General features: G+C 41.7%; 1 protein-coding gene across 2 annotated transcripts in view; it reads left to right on the top strand.

Annotated features, from left to right (window-relative positions):
- Positions 1-22,484, top strand: part of enox2 (ecto-NOX disulfide-thiol exchanger 2) — a 199,572-nt gene extending 177,088 nt beyond the window's left edge. For both annotated transcript variants that reach the window (XM_069669557.1, XM_069669558.1), the window contains 6 exons: positions 4,364-4,551; positions 7,265-7,405; positions 13,727-13,783; positions 14,597-14,702; positions 17,263-17,348; positions 22,214-22,484. In XM_069669557.1, coding sequence (XP_069525658.1) covers positions 4,364-4,551; positions 7,265-7,405; positions 13,727-13,783; positions 14,597-14,702; positions 17,263-17,348; positions 22,214-22,345 — 710 coding nt within the window. In that variant the 3' untranslated portion in view covers positions 22,346-22,484. The remainder of the gene's footprint in view (positions 1-4,363; positions 4,552-7,264; positions 7,406-13,726; positions 13,784-14,596; positions 14,703-17,262; positions 17,349-22,213) is intronic.
- Positions 22,485-22,827: the final 343 nt, after the last annotated feature.

Genomic DNA, 22,827 nt, shown 5'->3' on the forward strand with positions numbered 1-22,827 from the left:
GTAACTAACCACCTGACAACTCCACATGAATAGGAAACACATGCAAAGTACACAAACATGCTGACACCAAACATGCTTCACTGAGTGGATGTTCAACATAACTACTTAATGACATCTACCCTGGTGAATGTATACCTACGTGTGTGTATGTGTGTCTGCACCTGGCAGCTGCCATCTTATTTCCCATCCGGGTGCCACTGAAGTGCCATTATCTTCTGTTTTCCCCCTAAAGGAATGTTTTTGTGTTTGCTGAAGCAACAAAAGCTAACAGTGCCGCTAATCTCACCACCCACATTAGATTACCCATAAGTCTTGAGTTGTCGCCATACTATAAAAAGCTACCTATAGAATCTACTCAATAAAATTGACTTTATTGGATTGAGTAAATTGTACCCTATGTTTTGAGTGAACCTAAATTTAACAACTGTGATACACTAAAGTAAATTAGTCACCGATGAACCTGACAGGCATGTCTTTGGACTGTTGGTGGAAGCCCGAGTACCCGGAGGGAACCCACACAGGGAGAACATGCAAACTCCATACAGAAAGGCCCAATTAACAACATTAGCCTGCTTGTGTTAATTTACTTCCTAATATTTAGGAAAGTCAGCCAGTGCAACCGCCAAGAGAGGGCTACAAGTTTACATTTCTTGTTATATACAGACACGCCGACTACAAGTCGTCTGGTATATCTAACTAATAAATGTATAAAAACTATGGATTCACGATATTATCAGCACGATCTCGGTATCGGCCGATATTGGCTTAAAAAAATCAGATATCGGCCAACACGCCGATATCCACCATAATTAACCGATAAAATAATTGGCTGCTGCATACTTGATTAAATGCCCGACCTCGGCGCAATGTCCCCGGCGCGAAGAAGACCTCCGCGGCGCGGCGTGATGACGTCACGTGTGTCTACCTGCAGCATGAGAGAGTTAGAAGCCAAAATGTCCGTGGTGTGGAAGTTTTTCAAAGTGTCCGAAATAGATTTGCAATGACTGCTCAGCTTCGGTGATGCGAGGAGGAGCCAAGGCAAAGTCTTTCAACACTACAAACTTGATTAACCATCTCAAGACCCGTCACCCCGACCGTTGTAACAAATGTGATCAGAGTATCACCATTATACTGTACGCTAATTCCAATACAGAAGAGAGTTGATGATCTCTGCAATTAGGTGTGCTGGAAAAAAATATCGGTATCGGTAATCGGCTAAATGAGTTGTAAAATATCGGCATATTGGATATCGGCAAAAAATCCAATATCGTGCATCCCTAATAAAAACTTTTATTCATTCTGATACACAGCAAAATGTTAAACAGGAATCTTTTATTTGACCCCGATTAATCCAACCCCGACCTGCTGCCAAGAGCAAATGTTGCAGCACAGGCCTAAAATCTTTGGGTAGTTTTTATTATGTTATTTTGGGTTGCAATTGTCACTGTTGAAAATTAGGTAATGCAGGTAAGCTTTACTCAATTAATTCACTTGCTTCACTTTTAGTATAATTTACACAATTTGCATGGATTTTATTCACGACCCTTAAAAATCCTTTATTACAGTGCAGGGCTCTAACCGTGACCAGCACATGTAAGCTCGTCTCTCAGCCTGTTTTGCTCACTTCACGTTCTCTTCCTTCCTGCTTTTTAATCGTTCTGATCTCTGCCACTCGCTAATATGACAGCTTCTCTAATCAGCATGCAAATGTATGTAAATACAGGCGTCAGCTCAGCCCCCCCTTCTCTTTGGCAACCTTGCTATTTAGCTATCAGTAATTAGCTGTTGCTGTCAAAGACCTGTCATTCCGCTCTGTGCTGCAGGGTCGACCGAGGTGACAGGTGTTAATGTGACACTTCTCGGTGTGTGTGTTAACAGGCTGACTGTTACACCCTCTTTACTCGCTAACCTTTAAGCTACAGGGCATATTTACGCGTCGACTGTTCCTCCTGAAAACACTTGTGTTATGACTGCAGCCTCTTAAAAGAGTAGATCCACGTCTGACTCATGTACAGAAAAGAAAGCAAAAGAATGGCATGACTGTATGTCTGTAGATGTGCGTGTGCATGCAGGCTCAAGGATGTCTGCAGGTCGATAGCGCTACCTGTTATGTAACAGAGGGGGGAATTGCTCCGAATCTGGCCATGTGGTTAACATCTCCTCGCACCAAGCTGATGAGGCTCTCAGATCAATATTCCTCTCACCTCAAACCTTCATTTTGCTGGGAGAGAAGTGCACGCAAACGCAGCATGGACTCACACTCACACCCAGCAAGAGTTCATTAACACAGCCAATGGTCCTTCATGATAGACTGCAGGCTGCACTCATGAACGCCCACACAAAAACTAACCAGACAGGCATTCATGCACACACACACACACACAGACTCGCACAGGATGGGGCTTATCTCCCCCGTCCAGTCAGTGTATTGCACTTTCCCCAAAGAGCTTCCCCTCCAGGCCCGCAGGAGGAGAGCAGAGCTGATAATACCGGACACGTCCGGAGCTGAGCGGGTCTCTTACTGTAATAACTCCCACTGTCTCCTCTCTCTGCTCGATAGGTCAGGTCAGATGTCCAGTGGAGAGCTATCGGATGAAACTCTGTGGGATTATCACAGCTTTCAGGCGTCTGTGTTAATAAACCGAAGGTGTCTGATTATCAGACATGGATTAAATATCCAAAAAGGTGCAAGGATCTCTTAAAGGCCCTGATCTTTATAATCAGCTTCTTGATATAAGTGGAGATCTGATATGAACACAATATTTAAAACTGTTTTGTTTACACATGAGACATTTCTGTATTTTTGTTTCATGTCATTTGTTTATATAAACCTTGAGGAGTGCGTGTGCTTTCGCCAGAGAAGGTTAATTTGTGTAAATCTGTGCACCCTTCAAGATGGAGCAACATTTCAATCAGTGTTGACTTTTATGGGTTGTTTTGCTTATGTTCCTGCCAGGCCACTGTTAATAGAGTTCTGCTATGATCAACAGTAATTCTTATTTCCACTTGATTTGGAGAAACCCAGTTTTGTTTGTCATTTTGACTCTAAAACCTGTTAAAAATACTGATATGTAGTAAAAGCCGGTCAGAGTCTGGTTGCAAAGATGCTTTATTGCTGAATTTGTGGACAAGAAATGTCGCCAAAGTTGCCAAATGAATCCAGATTTGACTCGATAAAGCAAAAGTCAATTGATTTAAATTGTGTTTTCAGTTAAACTCTTCCTTTCAAAAAACTTAAGATTGGTGATCAGGCAGTCGATGAAAGAAAAATGAAAAGAGCTTTTATATTAGGAACCAGGAGCACCAGAAGTGGCTCCTTACTCCTTTTATCAATCAAATAAGAACAGGACATGTCCTAATGAAGCTGATGAGAGGAGTTTTTAAGTGTTTAACTCGTCATAAAGTACAGTTAAAGTGATAATCTCCAAGATTTTCATTTAAATAAATGTCTGTTAAGTCTATTGCCGAAAGATGGCCTATGGCCCACTGATGAAAGCCTTTGCATTTGCAGTATTACAGACTGGGTGTCTGTGGCAACTTTCACGGAAAAAATTACAAGCGGCGCCCAGTTAGTGATGCGTTTTCCATCAGCCAGCTGTGGTGGTCTGCCAGAGAGGGTAGGCGGAGCTAAGCGGCTGCTTTTCCGGTCTCTGCAAGTGAGAAAAAGAAACAAATTCGACGGTCAGATGAAGGCAAACAGTCTAAAAAGGAAAGCGAGGAAAATCAAAGGTTACAACCGGAGCCAACCGTCACACATGCGACACTGTCTGGATATCTGGGAAGTATACTCCTGCAATCATGGTTTATCCCCATAGGTGCCACCAAGAGAAGGAAAGTGAGATCTTCGAGATTACAACTTTAAGAATATTTTTCATATATCTACTTCAAGACAAGTTTTCCTGCTATAACAGGCAGAGATATATGTATCAGCAGATATCTACCAAGAGGACATTATGCAAATTTCCAGCTGCTTGAAACACAAAATTGCAAAAGTAAAATTGAGCTCTTCTCTTTCGCCATGACGCTTTGAATTTTAAGAAGCTCACCAACCTTCAATATCACTCTATATTACTTTGCCTGCTCTCACTCAAACGAACAACGAGCGATCCAATCAGGATTTGAAATGTCACAATGTAACAAATATACATTTCAATGAATAAAAATATTGAAGTTTGAATATGTTTCCGTGAAAAGAGACGGATCAGCGATAACTCCAGGAAGACAGCTCAGAAGCCACACAGTGAAAGTGACACTGAGCTGGATGAAAGCATGCAGGGATGAGGTGTAAATTGAACCACCATGCACTGTTATACATAATAATCACCATGTTAAATACTGCTGCTCTTTATGTTTGAACCTGCAGCTGTTTCCCAAGCAGAAGCCTTAAAGGAGGAGAACGACTCCCTGCGCTGTCAGCTGGACGCCTACAGGAACGAGGTGGAGCTGCTCAAACAGGAACAGGGCAAGAACCAACCAATGAGGAGCGAGGAGGACAACACGCACTCTCAGCAGCTCAGCTTCCTGCAGCAGGCTCTGCAGGGCATGCAGAAGGTAGCACTTATTTTATATGCATACACGCAGAAGCATACAGGCACTCTTTACCTGACAAAAAGTTTAATCTCCTTTCGTTACCGTTCTGCTTCAGGTTCTTTTTAAAGACGAGGTCGATCAGGTTAACCCATTGAATTTTCCACTCCGACTGTCTTTTATTCATGACCGAGCACTCTCAAAGAGTGCTATGTGGGAGAAAGGAGAGTACAGCTGTCTGGAGCAGCTGTTAGTCTCTTTCTGAAGTGCTGCTGAAAAATAATATTTTCAGGTTTACTCTAGTTAAAGGATGGCTTATTCGCTGTTCAAATAGGTTTTCCTTGGGGTTTGAGGCATGTGCGCACATGTTCTTCTTGGAACAAATCCAAGGCTGTTAAAACTAGTTCAGACCGATTTATTCTCAGAAAGATGATGAAAGTGTTGGATTTCTTTTCTTTCTCTGAAAATGTGTCTTACATATCACACAGTACGCTTATTTCTACATGTGGTTGGACAGCATCTTCAAACAGTTTGATCTATTGATGATATTATATTAAAATACAGCGTATCAGACTTTCCCAGCTAGAATTTTTTTGCTCTAAGAACGTTCTGAGAATGTTACGTGCCATGTTTTTAATAGCAGGAGAACGTTCTCTGAAAACAACTTCAGAAAGTTGCAGTGAGAATGTTCAAATCACATTTCAGGAACGTTTTATAAATCACGTTCTGATAGTTCAGGCCTCAATAACATCCTGAACATATCTTCAGAATGTTGCAGTTAAAACGTTTCGTCTTAGTTTAAGTTTTAACGTTACAAGAACTTAATTTGAAATGATAAACATCCTTAAAATGTTTTTTGAATATTAAATTAAAGCCTTTTCTTTCAAACGTAATTAGAACTTGTAGGTAATGTTAGCCAATGTTAGAGGAACGTTCCCTGCTAGCTGGGTTCTCAGGGATAGAACGATAAAGTCCTAATTTCAGTTGCTATCCTTAGATTCCTAGATTTATCAAAATGGAAACACACTCCAAGACATATTTGAAAGTAACACTACAATACTAAATCATATCTGCAAACAATTACTTCAGGAAGCAGCTAAGGGAAGGTAGACGCCATCATAACCACCCGAAAATAAATGACTGCATGAAGATGAGTTCAAGATGCAAATATCAATAAATTGTAAATCATTTATATTGCATGTGTGCAACAACATGTCTGCGTAATCGGTAGTATATGCAAACACATGGATGTATGGGGGCTGCATGGTGGTGTAGTGGTTCGCGCTGTTTCCTCAGAGCTAGAAGGTTCCTAGTTTGAATCCCAGCTCGGACAAAGTGGATCTTTCCGTGTAGAGTTTGCATGTTCTCCCCGTGCATGCGTGGGTTCCCTCCGGGTACTCCGGCTTCCCCCTCCCAAGACATGCTCGTTAGATTATTTGCCTGTAGGTGTGAGTGTGAGCATGAAAGGTCTCTGTGTCAGCCCTGTGATTGACCGATGATCAGTCCAGGGTGTACCCCGCCTCTCACCCAATGACAGCATCCCTGAATAGGATAATGAGAATGGACGGGTGGATGAACGTATGGGTGACACTCAAATTGTGATCATTAATGATAAATCACAGGAAAAGAATACATGTTGTTGTTTTCATCAACCATCCATAATATCGTACACAAGTTGCAGCCCTAATAACATTAACTTCAACAATTGTTCCAAGACTACTGGGAGAGCTCTCACTGCTGTTCAAGTCTGTGGATTTCAGCAACTTAGTTTTCTTAACTACGAAACCTTTCGGCTGCAGGATGACCTTACTGACCGAAACTGTTTCATGTACTTTTAAAACACCAAAGAACTATTTAATTGACTCATTCTGGCATTTATCAAGTGTCCTCACTAAGCGGGTTGTCACAGGTAATGGAAATTATGATCGATTCATGTTTAGAAGAAGAGAATCCATTAAGGCCCTGCTGTTCATTTCTGCTTGCGGAGAGTAATTACCTCTCCCGCGTACGTCTCGTGATGTGTTTATGAAAAGATGAGGTGAGTGGATTAAATGAATTGTGAGACACTGAAATCGGATACCTCCCCTCGCCAGGGTCCGCATGTTGCAGCACGCAGACACAGAAAATTACAATGAAATATTATCAGCATGTAGCGGCAACCTGTTCTCTCCTTTGTGAATTAGAGCGCACGTCATACAGAAGCGCTTAATGTGCAGCTTTGCCTGTCTGAGAGGACCCCCCTCTTGCGTCTCGCGGACCCTGTATTTGTTGAAATTACCTCAGCAGGAGGCGAATCTTTTTACCTGAGATAACAGAGAACTTCAGAGGACAAATTGAAGATAAATACCGTTGTGAGCTATCAAAGCTTTCTCTTCGTTTGTCACCCAAATGAGTGTTTCCTCTTTATGTAATTTGTCTGTTTTTGAGTGTTTAAAAGAAGAGAGTTTCGCAAATTACTCCTCGTGGACACATGCAACAGAATAATAAAAGACAGAACATAACAAAACTATTGTTTCCTCTTTGAAAAATGTTTATTGGAGATATAATTCACATCAGTATCTAATTGCTTTCTTGTATTGAGCTGAAGTCCTAATTACCAGTGTGGGGATTACATGCTAAATATTAATAAAACAAATATCTGATTGTTTCTGCTCTGAGTACAAGGGTTTGTACCGTCACGGTTTGTTAGTTTCCAGTAGCTTTAATGCCTTTTTTTTTTTTTCCCTTTTCTCTGCAGCAACTGTTAAAAATGAGGGAAGATTTAAAACAGAGAGAGGCAGACCTGGAGAAGAGTTTGGAGGACAAACAGCAGCTGAAAAGCCAAGTCCAGACCCTGAAGGAAGGACTCCAGAACCTGCAGAACACACAGGCTATGCAGGTTAGTGGAAACAGACTTCTTTGTTGGCAGTTATTAAAGAAAGGGGGAGAATCTGAAAGTTTCTGTGGTGTATTTATATTAAAAAAAAAGTTGCTTTCTTAGTTTGAAAGTGAACACTACCATCTAATTTGCATTTTAATAAGAAAAGAATTAGAAGATGCGTTCCAACGTATGAAAGATATTGAAGAAATAAATCATAAATAAATAAAAAGACGAGTATGATCGTTGCGATGTGTAGTTTTGGGGTCGAGGAAATGACTCAGCAGTTTGAACCAGTTTGAAACGTGTTCATAAGCTTATCAAATATCGCAAAGAAGCTATTTTGGGTGCATGCGTGTGATATCGACACTGCAGGGGGAGAGCCGACCACAGTGAGACCGACAAGTCCTGACTTCAATCAGCGTTCTGGTGTTCCCATTTTCATCACAGGGAGCTTAATTCATTCTTTTTCAACATATTATAATCCACTCTTTAATTCCTAATTTCCCCTTCAAAAAAAAAACGTTAATAGTGGAGCTTTCAAGTTTAAGTAGCTCAGTAAAATGATCAAGTTTATGGTCCTCCTTCATTCAGCCTTCAGAAGCGGTAATGAACCTCTTAGTAAACATATTAAGCCAATGATAATTTGAAGGACTATTTGTGGAGAAACTTTGAAGGACGGTTAAAAACTGTGAGAAAAAGTTTGTTCAACACACAGAAGGCAAATCCTCAAAGAGCTCGTATCCTCAAAGTCACAGTCCCATGATATCACAGTCTCATTCTCACATAACTGTGTGTTGGCTTTCTCATACTAATTATACAGCCGTATTTTTTGTGCTGAAACAATTAGTCAGTTGGCAGAAAACAACGAATCTGTTTAGTAATTTTGTAAGAAAAATGCAAAACGTTTTCAAGCTTTTAAATGTGTTATTTAGTGTTTTTTATCATAAATGAGACTAAACTTCTCTTCAGGGCATTTTTCTACATTTCCCCAACAGAATGCTTTTATTTTGAAAATAATATGCAGATAAGTCAACAATGGAATAATCACAGGTTTCGCTCTCATACCTTCATACTTCTTTATTGTCCACGACACGGCCTGAAGCCTGTTGCACTACAATGTTGTAACTTATTAGTTTAGCCCATGTTGAGACTAACTTGCATGTTACAACCTATTAGTTCTAAAGTATGACTAACTCCCCCACTGTGATCAAACTAAGATACATTTACTCGGGACAAGAGTTGAAAATTAGCAAAAGCTATAAACTCTCTGTGCAACACATCCGTTTCGTGCTCTGTACTGGAACTATGTTAAATTGCATCGTCCCTATCAAATAAAGCAAATTCATTTGCAATTTCACGTTGTGTGTCCAACAGCCTGCTGCTCTGAGGAACTTTGATTTTGGCGCCCGCTGTGGACACAGCCGTACCTCTGATTGTACATGTTTAAATGGTGGTTGGAGATACTTATCCTGCTTTCTTTAACAGTCATATGTGTCACTCACTTGAAATTTTTGCCCTGGAAAATGTAAACAAAGGCAGCGTGCAGTTAATCGCTTTGTCTGACACCTAAAATAACTACATAGAAAAGATCAATCTTGTCATTGATGGTCTAGTTTGCTTTTGTAGCTCATATTGAGTCATCAGTTTTTACCAGCAGACCAAAAGCTTTGATGCGCGAGGAAACTGCTCTCTGATTGGTCCGAATTCCCACGTTGGAAAACTCCCTGAAGCAAACAAAGAGAGAGAACAAGAAGAGAGAACATCATGGACTTTATTTGCTGTGTACCCATAGTTCTATTTCCTCGTTGCTCCCCCACGTCATGTCCTCTACTCATCCTGCCGCCTGGCTGTCTCTGCAGGTGTTTAACGACCCACAATGCACTGTTTTTTGGTCCAACTTTAAGTCCAATTATGTTCTCACTTGAATTGAAACTGACCGTGTTTCATTTGGAAACGGACCGAGTCCCATCTTTCCTGACGGACCATGGTCCAGTGGTTTGGTCCGCACCAGAGTTCAAATGCGTGTTCTCACCTGTCCAAACGAAACCGAGCTTTCGGAGTGAAGTCCAAAAGTCCGGACCAAAGCTGTCAGGTCTGAAAGATCCCTAACTTGCGTCTTACAACCCATTTTTTCTGAATTGTTACTCCCCCACATAGATCAAACGACAGCTACATTTGACATTATTGGTTCAACAGCCTTCATGGAGATTCCTTTCACAAACTATCAAAAGCTAATTAAAAACATGCAGTTACAAAATAACGCATATACCTGCACATTTTTAAAGTGACATCCTCTTTTAAAATAAAAAAAAACACAAGCTATAAACCTTTTCCTCACATCCTCTACCGGACAGGATGTTATGCTGTCCACTCCTCTGTAACTGCATGTTCTCGCTGCAACCACATCACAAGGAAACAGAAGAAATCCATTCATCGTCTAACTAGAAACACATTGAGCGTGTTGCACCGCAGTCAAATTGTTTCCTTGTTTGTCTGCAGCTGAGATTTTATGTGACATAAACCACCGGCAAACCCACATCCTCTCATTCCTGCACATATGTTGGGCTGCATTCACACAGAGAAGTCGGGGTTTGAATGGAGAGACGTGCTCACATTCCTATTAGTATAACACAGTAATAACCACAGCTGATGCTGTCATACATCATGAGGCAATGCCACTCCTGCTACATTATTTTTCCATCACAGCATCACATTGTTATTTGACCGAGCGTGCAAACTAAACTTACATCTCATATTGATTATGGGCAAGCTGTTTCACCATAAGACACCTTGATCTCATTAAACAGATCATCTGTCCATCGTCATTTTTCTCTCTTTCACACGTCATGTTTACTAATGTTTCAGGTGTTGTCCCGTAATCCCAGTATTCCAGCGCTAATGTTTGTTAATGATCCTTCTGGCTCGCTATAATGAGAGGAAGAGCTGTCATTAAAAAGAGCTGCAGGTTCAATCGCCTATTAAATTGGATAATAACACAAACGAGAGGCTTTCGATCCTGCGTCGTCTGTTTGCTCTGACTGCTGGTTTCATATATACCGCAGAGGTGAATAAGTAATTGAAAACGCGTGTGTCGTCTTTTCAGATCTACCGGAGTGACAGAGCTGTCAATAGCGCGTTAATGGCGATGACTTTGATTAGAAATGTGTCCCCGCGACTGGGAGCCCTGGGAAAAAATGCTAATTAAAATCCTGCATGTGGGCAAACATGAATCATGAGAGGCAGTCTCATTAAAGGAGGAAAGAGGAATCAATGCTCGGGTGCACGTTTCTCTGAAGATTAGCCGTCGTTGTGGGTGATTTTTCATGTTGAGGACTTCCCTTTGTGCCATCAGTTCTCCTTCATTGGTCCACTCACCGATCCCGCTGTCACAGAGCTGTCGTCACACGTTACAGGATGACACCAGCGCAGGTCGTTGAGGCTATTAACCTTCTTATTTACAATATGATCACAACAAAGGCCTTAATCAGGTGCTTTCAATATATATTTTAGTCCTGGCGCTAATGATTGTTTTCGTTACTGATTGATCTGTTGATTAATTTTCTCAGGGTCGCTGTTTAGAAATGTTTTTAAGTCTGAAGCTCAAACTAGAATAACTGTGATGACAATAGCAGGTTATTGTCTCAGACTTTCAAAAGCTCTCTTTAGAGCCAAAGGAAACTTTTAAACCACTGAAAGGTACTCTGCTTTAACCCTAAACAAGACTAGGTGAAACCTAGAATGTGGCTGACCGCATCAGGTCAATGTGCGCTTTTAGGACTGTCCTTATGAGGCCGATGACAACATGTTTGAAAGCAGGCGCGTGCCGCGGACTTAGGTGAAGACAGCGGACGAGGAACCCCGCCTACTCCCTGAACAAAGTATCAGAGCCGTATAGGCAGAGCGTCGCGTCAGTGGAGGTCCAATATGCTCCATGATCTGCTATTGCGATGTCGTAACTCTCTCTCTCTACGGCTGTGAAAGTACCGTCACCGTCAGTCAGTCAGTCACATACAGACCCATGTGTAGGGCAGGCCCCGGCAGTCAGTCAAAAATGCTAGAAAGTATAGATAAATCAGACTTCACGGCAATCAGCTTTGTTTCTCAATTCAGACCTTAATTCAGTTCAGACTGTCTGCACTGTTTCTGTCAAGAGATCAGATCAGATTTGTGTGTCCAGACGTCACCAACCTGCCTGCGTGTGCTGCACAGTGTTCATTTCATTAACGAAAATTGTGACAAAAAATGTTCGTCAAAATCATTTTTCCATGACAAACTAAAAATAGATTTACAATTATAAAAACTGCTGACACATATGTTTTGATTTTGTTAACAAGACAAGACGGGACTAAAATGTTAGTGGCGGGCTGTCGGACTCAAAATCCATGATCATTTAAAACCTCAAGCACCAGTTAGAGATAACAGGTATCACTATGGTGGTGAACTTTCTCTGTTAACTCTTTCTGCTTCAGACTCACAGAAAAGGGGCGTTTTACGTTATGTGACGCTTCTTCTGCACAACAAGGGGCAACCACCGGCTGTCTGCTTCAGTCAGACTGTTTAACTGAGAAGATGATGAACACAATCTTTAAATGCTGTGTCCTCATTGTTCTTTTACTGAACGGATGATCTGCTGAAATTTAAAGTGTTAATTTTACTTGAAGCAAACAGATAAAAACAGAAGAGGGAGACTGGAGGGGGGTCATATTTTCTCAAGAGAGAAATCGTTTTGACTAAAATGTGATGACTAAAAATAAACTAAAACTATAAAGGGGTAAAATTCACTAAAATGTAACTAAAAGCTACTAAGCATTTTCATCTGAAGACTAAATCTAAAATAGCACAAAATTAACACTGCTGCTGCAGGGGTAAAGACATATTCGCCAGTAAATACACGTGCTGGTTACTCTGTTTCCAACATGAAAGCATGACAAATGTAGATCCATCTTCTTGACTAGACAGTTTGAAATCTGATTTTGGAGGCCAGAGTATCTGGACTGAAAGCCATCATCCATCATCGAGACCAGTTATGGAAAAATAGCTTCTCATGTGTTATTTGCTCTACTTTCAAAGTCAGATTTGGATCCTATCTAGATATGCCAGAATGGATTTGGGCTTGAAGTCTGAATAAGGCTGTAGTTTCCCAAAATCCACAGTGTCAAGTTGTACAGTCAATGTGTAACGTTAAAAAATCAGAGAGAAGCATTTAAAAAGCTGGAACCAGACACAGTTTACAGTTTAAAGCTCCTGTGAGGAGTTTTTCGCTGGTTATGAAACAGACTGACATTAATTCTCATTACTCTATATGACCTCCAAAAGCAAACCAGACCATCAGCGACAAGATTGATTATTTCTGTACAGTTATTTTAAATGCCTGAAACTGCAGGCGGGTGGTAGGTGTCAGACGAAGCGATTAGCTGCCTTTGTTTACATTTTCCAGGGCAAAAATTCAAAGTGAGTGATACATATGACTGTTTAAGAAAGCAGGATGAGATTTGTTGTTAAAAACCACCACTTAATGCATGTACAGGACAAAATCAGCAAAGAGATTAGAGGTACGGCTTTGTCCACAGGGGGCGCCACAATCAACACAAACCCAAAGTTCCTCACAGGAGCTTTAATGAAGAAATGTAATGTAATCCATTGAGTCCAAACCAGTGGTTCTTGTGCTGTAACCAGAAGTATGTGAAACAATTATTGAGAAGCTTATTTGAACAAACAAAAATGATTTTTTTCTCATATATTTATTGTCACAATAAGCTCCGATAGCTACACAAGGAAAAGGCGGTGTTTCCCACAGACCAGACCTTTTTTACACATGGTGCTTCAATCATAAAGAAAAATAGTATAGACACAGCTTATCTCTTAAGCAGACGAGTGAAATACACAAAGTTATGGATAGTAAATATTTCATTACACCAAGGGAAATCTGCACAAAGGCAAGTTGAAAAAAGAGACATTAAACATTTACAACTCTCGGATCACAAAGTGTTATATGGATTCACATGCGCGGACACGAATGTCTCCACAGACAGTGTGCTATAGCGAACGTTTCATTACAGCCATCCTAGAAGAGGAGGAGCAGTGAAGGGGTTCTCAAGCCCACTGCATAGGGCCAAAATAACTGAGTCAATTGAGGTCATTGTCTCTATAATAACACAGTCTGGAGTTTGTTTGTTCCAAATCAGCACATTTCTTGACATTATTCTAAAAATAAACCCTGCTTGTAGTTGTCTGTTTCTGCACACCATGCTGTGCGCGACCACACTCCCCGGTCTGTCTACATTAGCACTTAGCCTGTTGCTCTGCTGCTTCTCCTCATATGTTTCTAATGTGCCGCAGCTGGAGATGTCCAAGCAGGATGACAGAGGCAGCGAGGAGAGCGCTAATCAAGCCAGTGTAAGTAGGAAGAAAAGAAAAGCCTCCCCGCTCTTCTCCACATATTGTTCTGTGTCCTCATTTCTCCCGCTCTTCTTCTTGCGCCTCTGACTTTCCTCTCTAACCTCTTCCAGTGACATGACAGATCATTACAGGCCAATCCAATTCACTGCCACCGCATTTGTCATTGAGTAAATCACCCCAGACACAACTAGGCTAGGAAATAAAGGCAATCACAAACTCACAATGGCTCGCACATGTGCGTATGTCTACACACCCACGCACACCCTGACACACACTCGCCGGGCGTAATGGATAGATTAAAAACAGAGAAAGGCCACCAGGCATCCCACACCATAAGAGGAAATAGTACACACAATACGATGTAGGACGACAAACAGACAAAAACTCTTCTGTTCCTCCTCTGCCATTTTTCTGCCACCTGTCAGAGATGTGAAACAAACAGCTTGATCATTTCCCTTCCACTTCTCTTCCTCTCTCTCTCTCTATTTGTTCTTCCTACACTCTCTTGTTGTGTGTGTGTTTGTGTGTGTGTGTGTGTGTGTGTGTGTGTTATTCATTTCATTCCTTATCAGAAATATAGCTGCTGGCTGAAAATTCTCCCTCGCCTCATTATCCTCAACCTCATTGTCTCAATGCATGAATGTGTTGGTGGTGAAACTTCCTGATGTGTTTGTTTTTATTCATGTTTGGCTTTTTTCTGCGCGTCATGCACCAGCTTAACTCTTAGTTTGTTTACGTCTCATCAAAAGTTCTCACTGGTAGCACATGCATTTTATGTCACTGATTTTGGATGTTTTTTTGTGTGTGTAGGAAGCCACCGTGTCGACAGTGGTCTCCTGCAGTCAGGAGAAAGAAGGTCCGACGGAGAAGAGTCCACCGAGTCCCGTCCACTCCGAGAGGGAAGCTCTGCTCGTTGGTACGCTAACCTGATCCGACTTCTACATTGACACTTTTTATTTGTATTTTAACACTGCTTCATAGCACCAGGAAGTACACACAAGCAAGCACTCTTGTGTTGTTATGCATTTCTATGGATACATGTGTTTTAGATTTCCCCCCATCTGTGTGTCAGTTGGTTCGTAATAATTGTGTAATTGCACATTTCTTTGGGAATACACGGCTCTGGAAAAAACTCAGAGGCCACTGTAAAGAATATGTTTTTCTCTGGTCCTGCTATGTATAGGTTTGTGTTTGAGTAAAATGAAATTTTGTTTTATTGTAAACAACATTTCTCGCTACTTCCAAATTAAATTCATTTAGGTCTTTATTTGCAGAAAATGGCGACTGGTTAAGATAACCAAAAGATGCTTTTCAAAGCTCAAATAATGCAAAGTTCATCAACAATACTGATGTTTTAACTCAGGAAGAGTTCAGAAATCAATATTTGGTGGAACAACCTGGTTAACAATTACAGCTTTCGTGCATGTCGTCACGCTGCTGCTGGGTGACAGTAGGCCGCTCTTGGAGCAGCTCGTCATGTGACCATCCATCATCCACTTGATCACATTCAGGAGGTTTTTAATGGGGTTCACATCTGGATTGGATGTACCATGACATGTAGAGAGAGATGCTGATTCGAGGAAAATTTGGGTGTGGTCTCTTATTGTTTTCCAAAGCTGTATACCACAAAACTACAGGAAGACTATTTGAATCAAGTAAAAGAAAAACACTAAAAGCACCTTTAAAGCATCACTATGGTATGAAGTACATGTCTAAATGTCTAAATGGAAGTGTTAATAACTGTCACACCTCTGTACGAGCCACCTCTCAGCTGCACCACACATCCTCCCTCATCCTCGTTCAGACAGCAAACCACTCCAATGTCTGAGCCCCCCAGTCTGCAGCGATCCTCTATTCTTCTTATGTAGCTTCATTTTAAATTACAAGCTTATCATGGAAAGTTCTACAACTAGTATAATCAGACGTCGAAACTGATGTTGCTCTAACATTATTTCTCTAAATCTAAGTCTGTGAAGAGATGTTACAATCAGACCTCACTAAAATCAGCTTGACATCAGTCTCCACTCTGCATTCATGGTGCTGCACTTGCACAGAAGGTTTCTCTTGCAGAGAGTGAAATAAAAAGGCCCCAAGCCTCCTCATTTTAAACACACAGAGGCCTGAAGGTGGGTCTTGCGTAACTACTTGCGTCAAAGACTGGTTGAAATGGAACTTTATTACTTAAGGTTACTGTATATTGTGCTTTTATGGTGCACATCCCTGAGATAATAAAAGAACCATGAAGAAGTTGTCACAAAACAAACAAAGTAATCCAGCACAGGGTTATAGGTTTGTTTCCTGGGCTGCAGGCACTGTGCTTGATGGGTATTTGAAGGGGCCATGATGGTTCAATATTCACAGAAAGATGGGAAAGTGGAGTCAGAAGGGGCCTGCAGCTCAGTTTTGCCCAGGGCGCTCTAGCAGGTAACTACTAGCAGGTGTGAATGCAGCAAAAACTCAAGCAAGCATTCATGTGTTGCCTTTTAATACAGTATAAAGCACAAAGGTGAAAAGAAAGAAACACTCAAACCTGAGGGGAACAGACGCAGAGCTGATGCATTTTAAGCTTTAATCTCATCCCTGAGAAGAAGCTACACATTTGCATGAGAGTTAAAAGCATAAACTAGGTGCATAAAATAGGCTAAAGTCTGTGCTTGTGTCAAAATGTGTTTGTGTAAAATTGGAGTTTCTGGAAGCGTGTAAACGTTTGTTAATAATCATCTTTTGAGACATTTTGTTAATGACTCTGAGTCTTACGTACGAGTTCTGACACTCACTCGTATCTGCACATGCACTGAGTGGGCGAATGTTGTCACAGCAAACGTCTGCACTGTCAGTTGGAGACGTTCATTGGCCCTTAAAGGCAAATAAACACAGACAGCCAAACCGCTCCAGTGGGCGATTTTTTTGCAAATATATCAACAGCATCAAATACTCGGTGTTGTATCTCACTGCTCCACGAGACTCGGCCTCTCATTCGTTGCCAGTGGAGCAGCTCCTGGCTAGCATGATGCTTGTGTTCAAGCCGACCGACCTCCTGCAGATGGTAAAAAAATGAAGTGTAAGTGTTGTAACTACTCCTAGTAGAAGGAGTGATAGTAGAAGAATTATAGTGGTATTTGTGACTTCAACTCAGGTCTCTTGATGCTCCTAAGGTAGTTAGCAAGCCGAGGTGAAATAATCTCTCTCCTGTCCCTGTGAGCTGAGAGCAGATGGTTTGTTTGAGCAGGGTTTTGACGAGAGGCAACAGCATCAAAAGCTGTCATTAAACTCTCCCTCTAATCTGGAGCCGCAATATACAAGAGCCTCTTAACAGCGCTGGGACTCGGGGAGAAGCCACTCCAAGCTCGCGCTAGACTCAGTTAGAGGGAGGAGAAGAGGAACATCCTCTGGCGCAGTTTGTCAGTGTTTGACAGGTGACAGAAACAGTCTGTGTGTTAACTTCATCTTTGCATGACTTGTTTCTTCTACCTCAGGGATCATCTCGACGTTCCTGCACGTCCACCCGTTTGGAGCAAGCATCGAGTACATCTGTTCCTACCTGCAGCGTTTGGACACAAAGGTAACAGACACAAAACTTCCACTGTGTAGTATCAGTATCAGTTTAGATCTCATGCAGCCGTACACACGCCGTGTCAGTCCCCCCACAGGGCTGACATATGGGCTGGTTGTACGCCAGGGTCCTGCTGTGAATCCAAGACAATGATCCTCGATGCTTTTACAGCCCTTTCCCTCGCAATTGATGCTTTTGGACGAGACATCTGTAGGGGTAGCCAAGTATTAAAAGGAAAAGTTTTAGTTAACGTTCTCTGTCAAAATGTCAGATTTGCAACAGAGGAGCAAGATAAAACTTTAGTGATTAAGCTTCCTTTTACAGGAGAGGCCTGGCTAGGGATGGATTCAGCAAAATCCAGTTTCTCTAAGCTCTCACAGCAACTGTATCGTTAAACCTTTTATGTCTCCTCCTTGTCTCGTGGATTGACACGCATCACAGGGGGCATATTATTAGATTAGAGCAGAGTAGATAATTAGCATTAATTTAGTCAGTTCGGTTAAAATGAAACGTTTTATTTGCTGTTAGTGGCTCGTAAAGTTCAGTGGAGGTACAGCCATTAATTGAACATTGATTAGGCTGTGACCAAAACTGTCAATCTTCTGAGCCAAGAAAAGATGTTTTAAAGTTGATTTAAAACTTGATCTGAAATCTTTTGATGCTTCTGAACCCCCTGTGAACGTCCCTCGACTTGCAGTGCAGCATGGGAAACATTTACAGAGATGAAACAAACAAACAGCATAAGAAACATTTTCAAAACTCTAAATATATGTTTGCTTCAAAAACTTTAAAGGAGGGGCTTTTATGCTACTTTCAAGCTTCATATTTCACTCTGTAATACCTGTGGAGTAGCTTGGCATAATTTTCAGTTAAAAAAACTTGGTGTTTTTCTCACACTGGTGCTCTGTGCAGGCCCTCATACAGCCTCTGCCTGAAACCACTCAGTCAGCTCTGTCCCTTTAAGAAACCCCGCCCCTACAAGCCCACTTTCTTCTGATTGGCCATCTCTCCGAAGCCTGCTGAGGCTGCACTTTGTGACGTCACAAAGTGCAGCGTGTAGAAAAAGTTGTGTGAAACCTGGTGTTCACAGCAGCCTGCAGATTGAGCTGAGAAGCCTGGGGATTACTCCAACATACTTCCACCTACAGATTTGAAACTTCAATCCTATATTGTAACATTATAAGTCTTAAAATGTGAAACAGCATTACACCCCCTCTTTAAATTTTCAAAGCTATATATCTGTCCATATCCTGCTTGTGTTATGATTTCCCTTGATGCTCGGACATATTAAAACTAGAGCCTTGATTCTGACACTTACCACCAAACATCCCTCGTGCATCCGCAAATCACAGCCAGTTCATCCCCATCTTTCAGCCGAGGCATTTCAGACATATTATCCCTCTTCACCGCCACTTACACGAGGATTTCAAAATGCCAACTTTCAATGTCACCCCCAAAAAGGTAACTCTGAGATTTATGGGCATTTCTGCTCTCCGCCCCGACAAGAAGACCTTCAGAAAAAAAGGCAGGTGTCGCCGCTCCCTTTACAGTCGCAATCAAGGACCAAACAGAAGACACATTAAACATCGGGGCTGTAACCGTCAGATTTTAGGATCAAGAATTTATAAAACTTTGTCTCCATTTCCAAAGTTGCCCAAAGAAATATCTAGAACTTTTGAATATGCTCATCACCACCATGACTCATCCTCACACATGCAAAGAATAGAGTGTGACTGTATTTTCTCATGCCTTTTGGGTCTTTTGTCTTGTGTGTTTATGTGTACGTGAGCAAACGCCCACACTTGTTTGTCTGTGTGTGCGTATGAGTTTGAATGCGCTGTGTGTTGCTCCCACATCGAGTCTCTCGGCTACACACATCAAGCAGCCCACAGAGTTTTTGTCAATAACACTGACTAGACTCCCCAACAACAAGAAGCAATCCTCTCTGCTTATCTGGAGGCTCCACGCACAGCTCCATTGTCTGTAATGACACACCAGTCCTATCTCCATCACGGACCTTAATGCGTCCTGACATCAACACAGGGCCTGAACAATCCACTTATTAATGCAAGACACCGTCGACAACAGCTTGTACAGTGGATTTTGGCAGTGTCACCGCAGAATTTCAATCGACTCATGATCCTCGGCCCACCCGAGTTGTGTGAGCCAATTTGCGCTTAGTCAGGTGGCCGCTCTGCCGTCACACTCTCGCTTTAGATTTCTACTGACTCTGTGATTCTTTTTGATGATGTTGAAGAAGGGGCCTTTTTTAATGCCAAAGAGATGACTAAACATATTTCACAGCAACATACTGTCCTTACTATTTTGTGTAAATACTTTTTAAAGAAAGAGCAAATGTGCAAAGCTTCTGGAAAAAAGAACACTTCTATTTTAACACACAACATTACCTGCCGGCAGCTCTCAGTGTGGTTAAAGTGTTTAAAATCGTTTAGCACTAATATACAGTTTTATATTCCTTTGGTTAATCCAATTTGGGTCAAATATGGTCTATTTAAAGAGGGGGTATTATGCTGTTTCACTTTTTAAGACATATATATAATGTTACAATGTTGGATGTCCACACTAAACGTGGGTGAAGTTTCAAATCTGTAGGTAAAAGTATGTTGAAGTAATCCCCAGGCTTCTCAGCTCAGTCTGCAGGCTGCTGTAAACACCAGGTTTCACACAGTTTCTTCTATACGCTGCACTTTGTGACATCACAAAGCAGGCTTCGGAGAGCTGGCCAATCAGAAGAAACTGGGCTTGTAGGGGCGGGGTTTCTTAAAGGGACAGAGCTGACTGAGTGGTTTCAGGCAGAGGCTGTATGAGGGCCTGCACAGAGCACCAGTGTGAGAAGAGTCTTTTTTTTTTAACTGTAAATTATGCTCAGCTACTCCACAGGTATCACAGAGTGAAATATGAAGCTTGAAAGTAGCATTAAATGAATTGTGTTGTTTGGATTGTGCAGGTGTCACTCCTTTCATCCAAAATTGCATTTGTGTCTTGGAAAGAAGAGAGTGCTTTATGTTGTTTGCAAACTTCACTTTTTGATATTTATCCCTCCCTAACATTGGCCAAGTCTCAGTCACAGATGAAATGATAAAACAGCAGAGTTTTGAAGCTCCTGCTTTGTGCAGGTCCGATAAAACAGACAGCCAGTCAACAGACTGTTTTATTTGAAGCTTTTGTATTGATCGCCCAAAGCCACAAAAAGTGTGCAGTAGCTGGAGTTATAGATCAGGCGTTAAGTTGTTCTCGGTGTGGAAGATGGCCTTGAAAGATTCACATCTTAAGACCCATTTTTCCCAACACTCAATATTCTTGGACAGTTTGTGTAACAACATTAATATTTTAAAGAACTGTTTCATTTTTGAGAAGTCGAGATAAAAATCAGTTTTAAGTACGGATTCTCTGTAAAAAGTATATCGACTCTAAAGATTGTAGAATGTGACATGCATGGAGTACAAGTGACATAGCACAATGATCTAATGCTCTTTCTATCCTCTCGATATAAAATAACTACTCATAAATGAAATAATGACAACACATGGAACAGTAGCAACATAAAGGCAGCAAAATAATATCTGAAGTCCTCAGGAGGTGAGTACTGCAGCTGATGTACCCATACAGAGAAGGCTATGTCACCCACAGTGAGGGGGTAAGATTTGGGCACCAGTGGAAGAGCTATCAAGAGTATGCCACACTTCATTTAGGATCATATCAGGTTAAATTGATACAAGCAGAAGCCTGACCATGCAGAGCTTAAAATCAGTTAAATCTTTATCAATGAAAATCAGCCAGTCAAGGACAGTGAGGCCCTGTGTAATGTGGTCGCTCCTCTTGGAGCGTGAAGAAGTTCAGTGTCAGGGCTCTTAACAAGCTGTATTTAATATTATTTTTCCTGTGAGACCAGAATAAATCACATTATTATAATTGGGCCTTGAGGAGATAAAAGCATGAATGACCTTCTCTGGATCTCTAAATAGAAGACCTGATCTTAATAATGTGTCATAGCTGAATATAACACAATTGCTCTATGATGATAATATAGGCGGCTCTGAATAAGAAATTAAATCAAGATGTGATGATTTGTTGACATTCTACCTGAACTAGACACAAGATAACTGACAACACTGGGGCTGTAAAGAGAAGTCACGAAGATATCTGAATGACGACTGAAAATGTTCGCCTATCAAGATTAAAAAAGTGTGACATCATCCTAGAAACATCTGTAATAGGCTTATCTGGTACATAGAGGTGTTATTCACACAACAGGGGAAGTCAGTTTTGTGTTTGGGAATAATTCATCCCAATGGTGGCAATATGACTAGGAAATTAAAGGGGACCCAAGATAGACCCTTGTGGAACTCCTTTGGATAGTAAAGCAGTAGAAAAGACTTCGCCTATGTACAAAATATAATCCTGTGCCACAACAGGAAGCACAGGAAGTTTTCTGAAACCTTGATGCTGATATCACGGCCCCAGGCCTTCCCTGTAGCTCACCTTGTTGAGCATATGTCCCACGTGTCAAGGCCTAGTCCTTACTGCAGCGGCTTGAGTACAATTCGAAACCAACAGTGTTTGCTACACATAATTCCCTCTCTCTCTCCCTTCTACCTTTTATGTCTTTTATGGGTTATTGATAAAGCAGAAACGCTTAAAAAAAAATCTTCAACATCTATATATATCATGGTCCATTCTGACATACTGTAGACCAGAGCAGTGTGTTTTTATTTGGTTGCCATTTTATACAAAATCAATCAGGACAAGATTGCTTTTTACTCGGTGTTACGACTTTGTTTAGTGCCTCCTAATCCATGTGGACTTCCCTTTATTCATCGTCTAACCTTGGTGTGATATGTGTGTGTCTGCAGATTAACCCCAGTGAGGTGGAGGCTCTACTTTCTCGGCTGCCGTGCACCTTCAGACAGGAGCTGACCGGTGTCGGAGCCAGTCTGGAGAAACGCTGGAACTTCTGCGGCTTCCAGGGCATCAAAAGCACGTAGGCTCTGCTGGTGACACTTCTGGGACATGGAAGACAGGACAGCCAGACAAGGCTCAACATGAGGGACACTGCAGAGATGCGAAGGTCACAGAATGAAGCCTCCAAATATCAAAGACTGTGGACTGTACCTGACTGTACGAGGACACTGTACACTCTGTGTCGGGGGCAGAGATGTGAAAACGCAGCATTTCCATTGTTACGGGAATGTTGACACCAAATCACGGCGACAGTCTTCATGAGCTTGAACTCTTCGTGAGTTTCTCAACGTCTGCAAAGTAATTTAGATCTAACGACTCTCTGGGAGTCGCAGAAGTGCGCCGATTCCTTCAGTCACTGGATAATAATGTAGTTATCGCCCACCTGGGCAGGGCATTGTACTTTCTGAGCCTGCAGTTGGCTCTGTATGGTGTCAGTGTGGGCCAGGACGACAGGGCTAACCAAAGGAGGCTAATCAGGGTCTAACTGAACACTTGAAACCTCCGA

The sequence above is a fragment of the Semicossyphus pulcher genome, unplaced genomic scaffold (genome assembly GCF_022749685.1).
Source record: "Semicossyphus pulcher isolate SPU_LCO1_2020_fin unplaced genomic scaffold, fSemPul1.0.p SCAF_2, whole genome shotgun sequence".
In the NCBI taxonomy this organism is placed as follows: domain Eukaryota; kingdom Metazoa; phylum Chordata; class Actinopteri; order Labriformes; family Labridae; genus Semicossyphus; species Semicossyphus pulcher.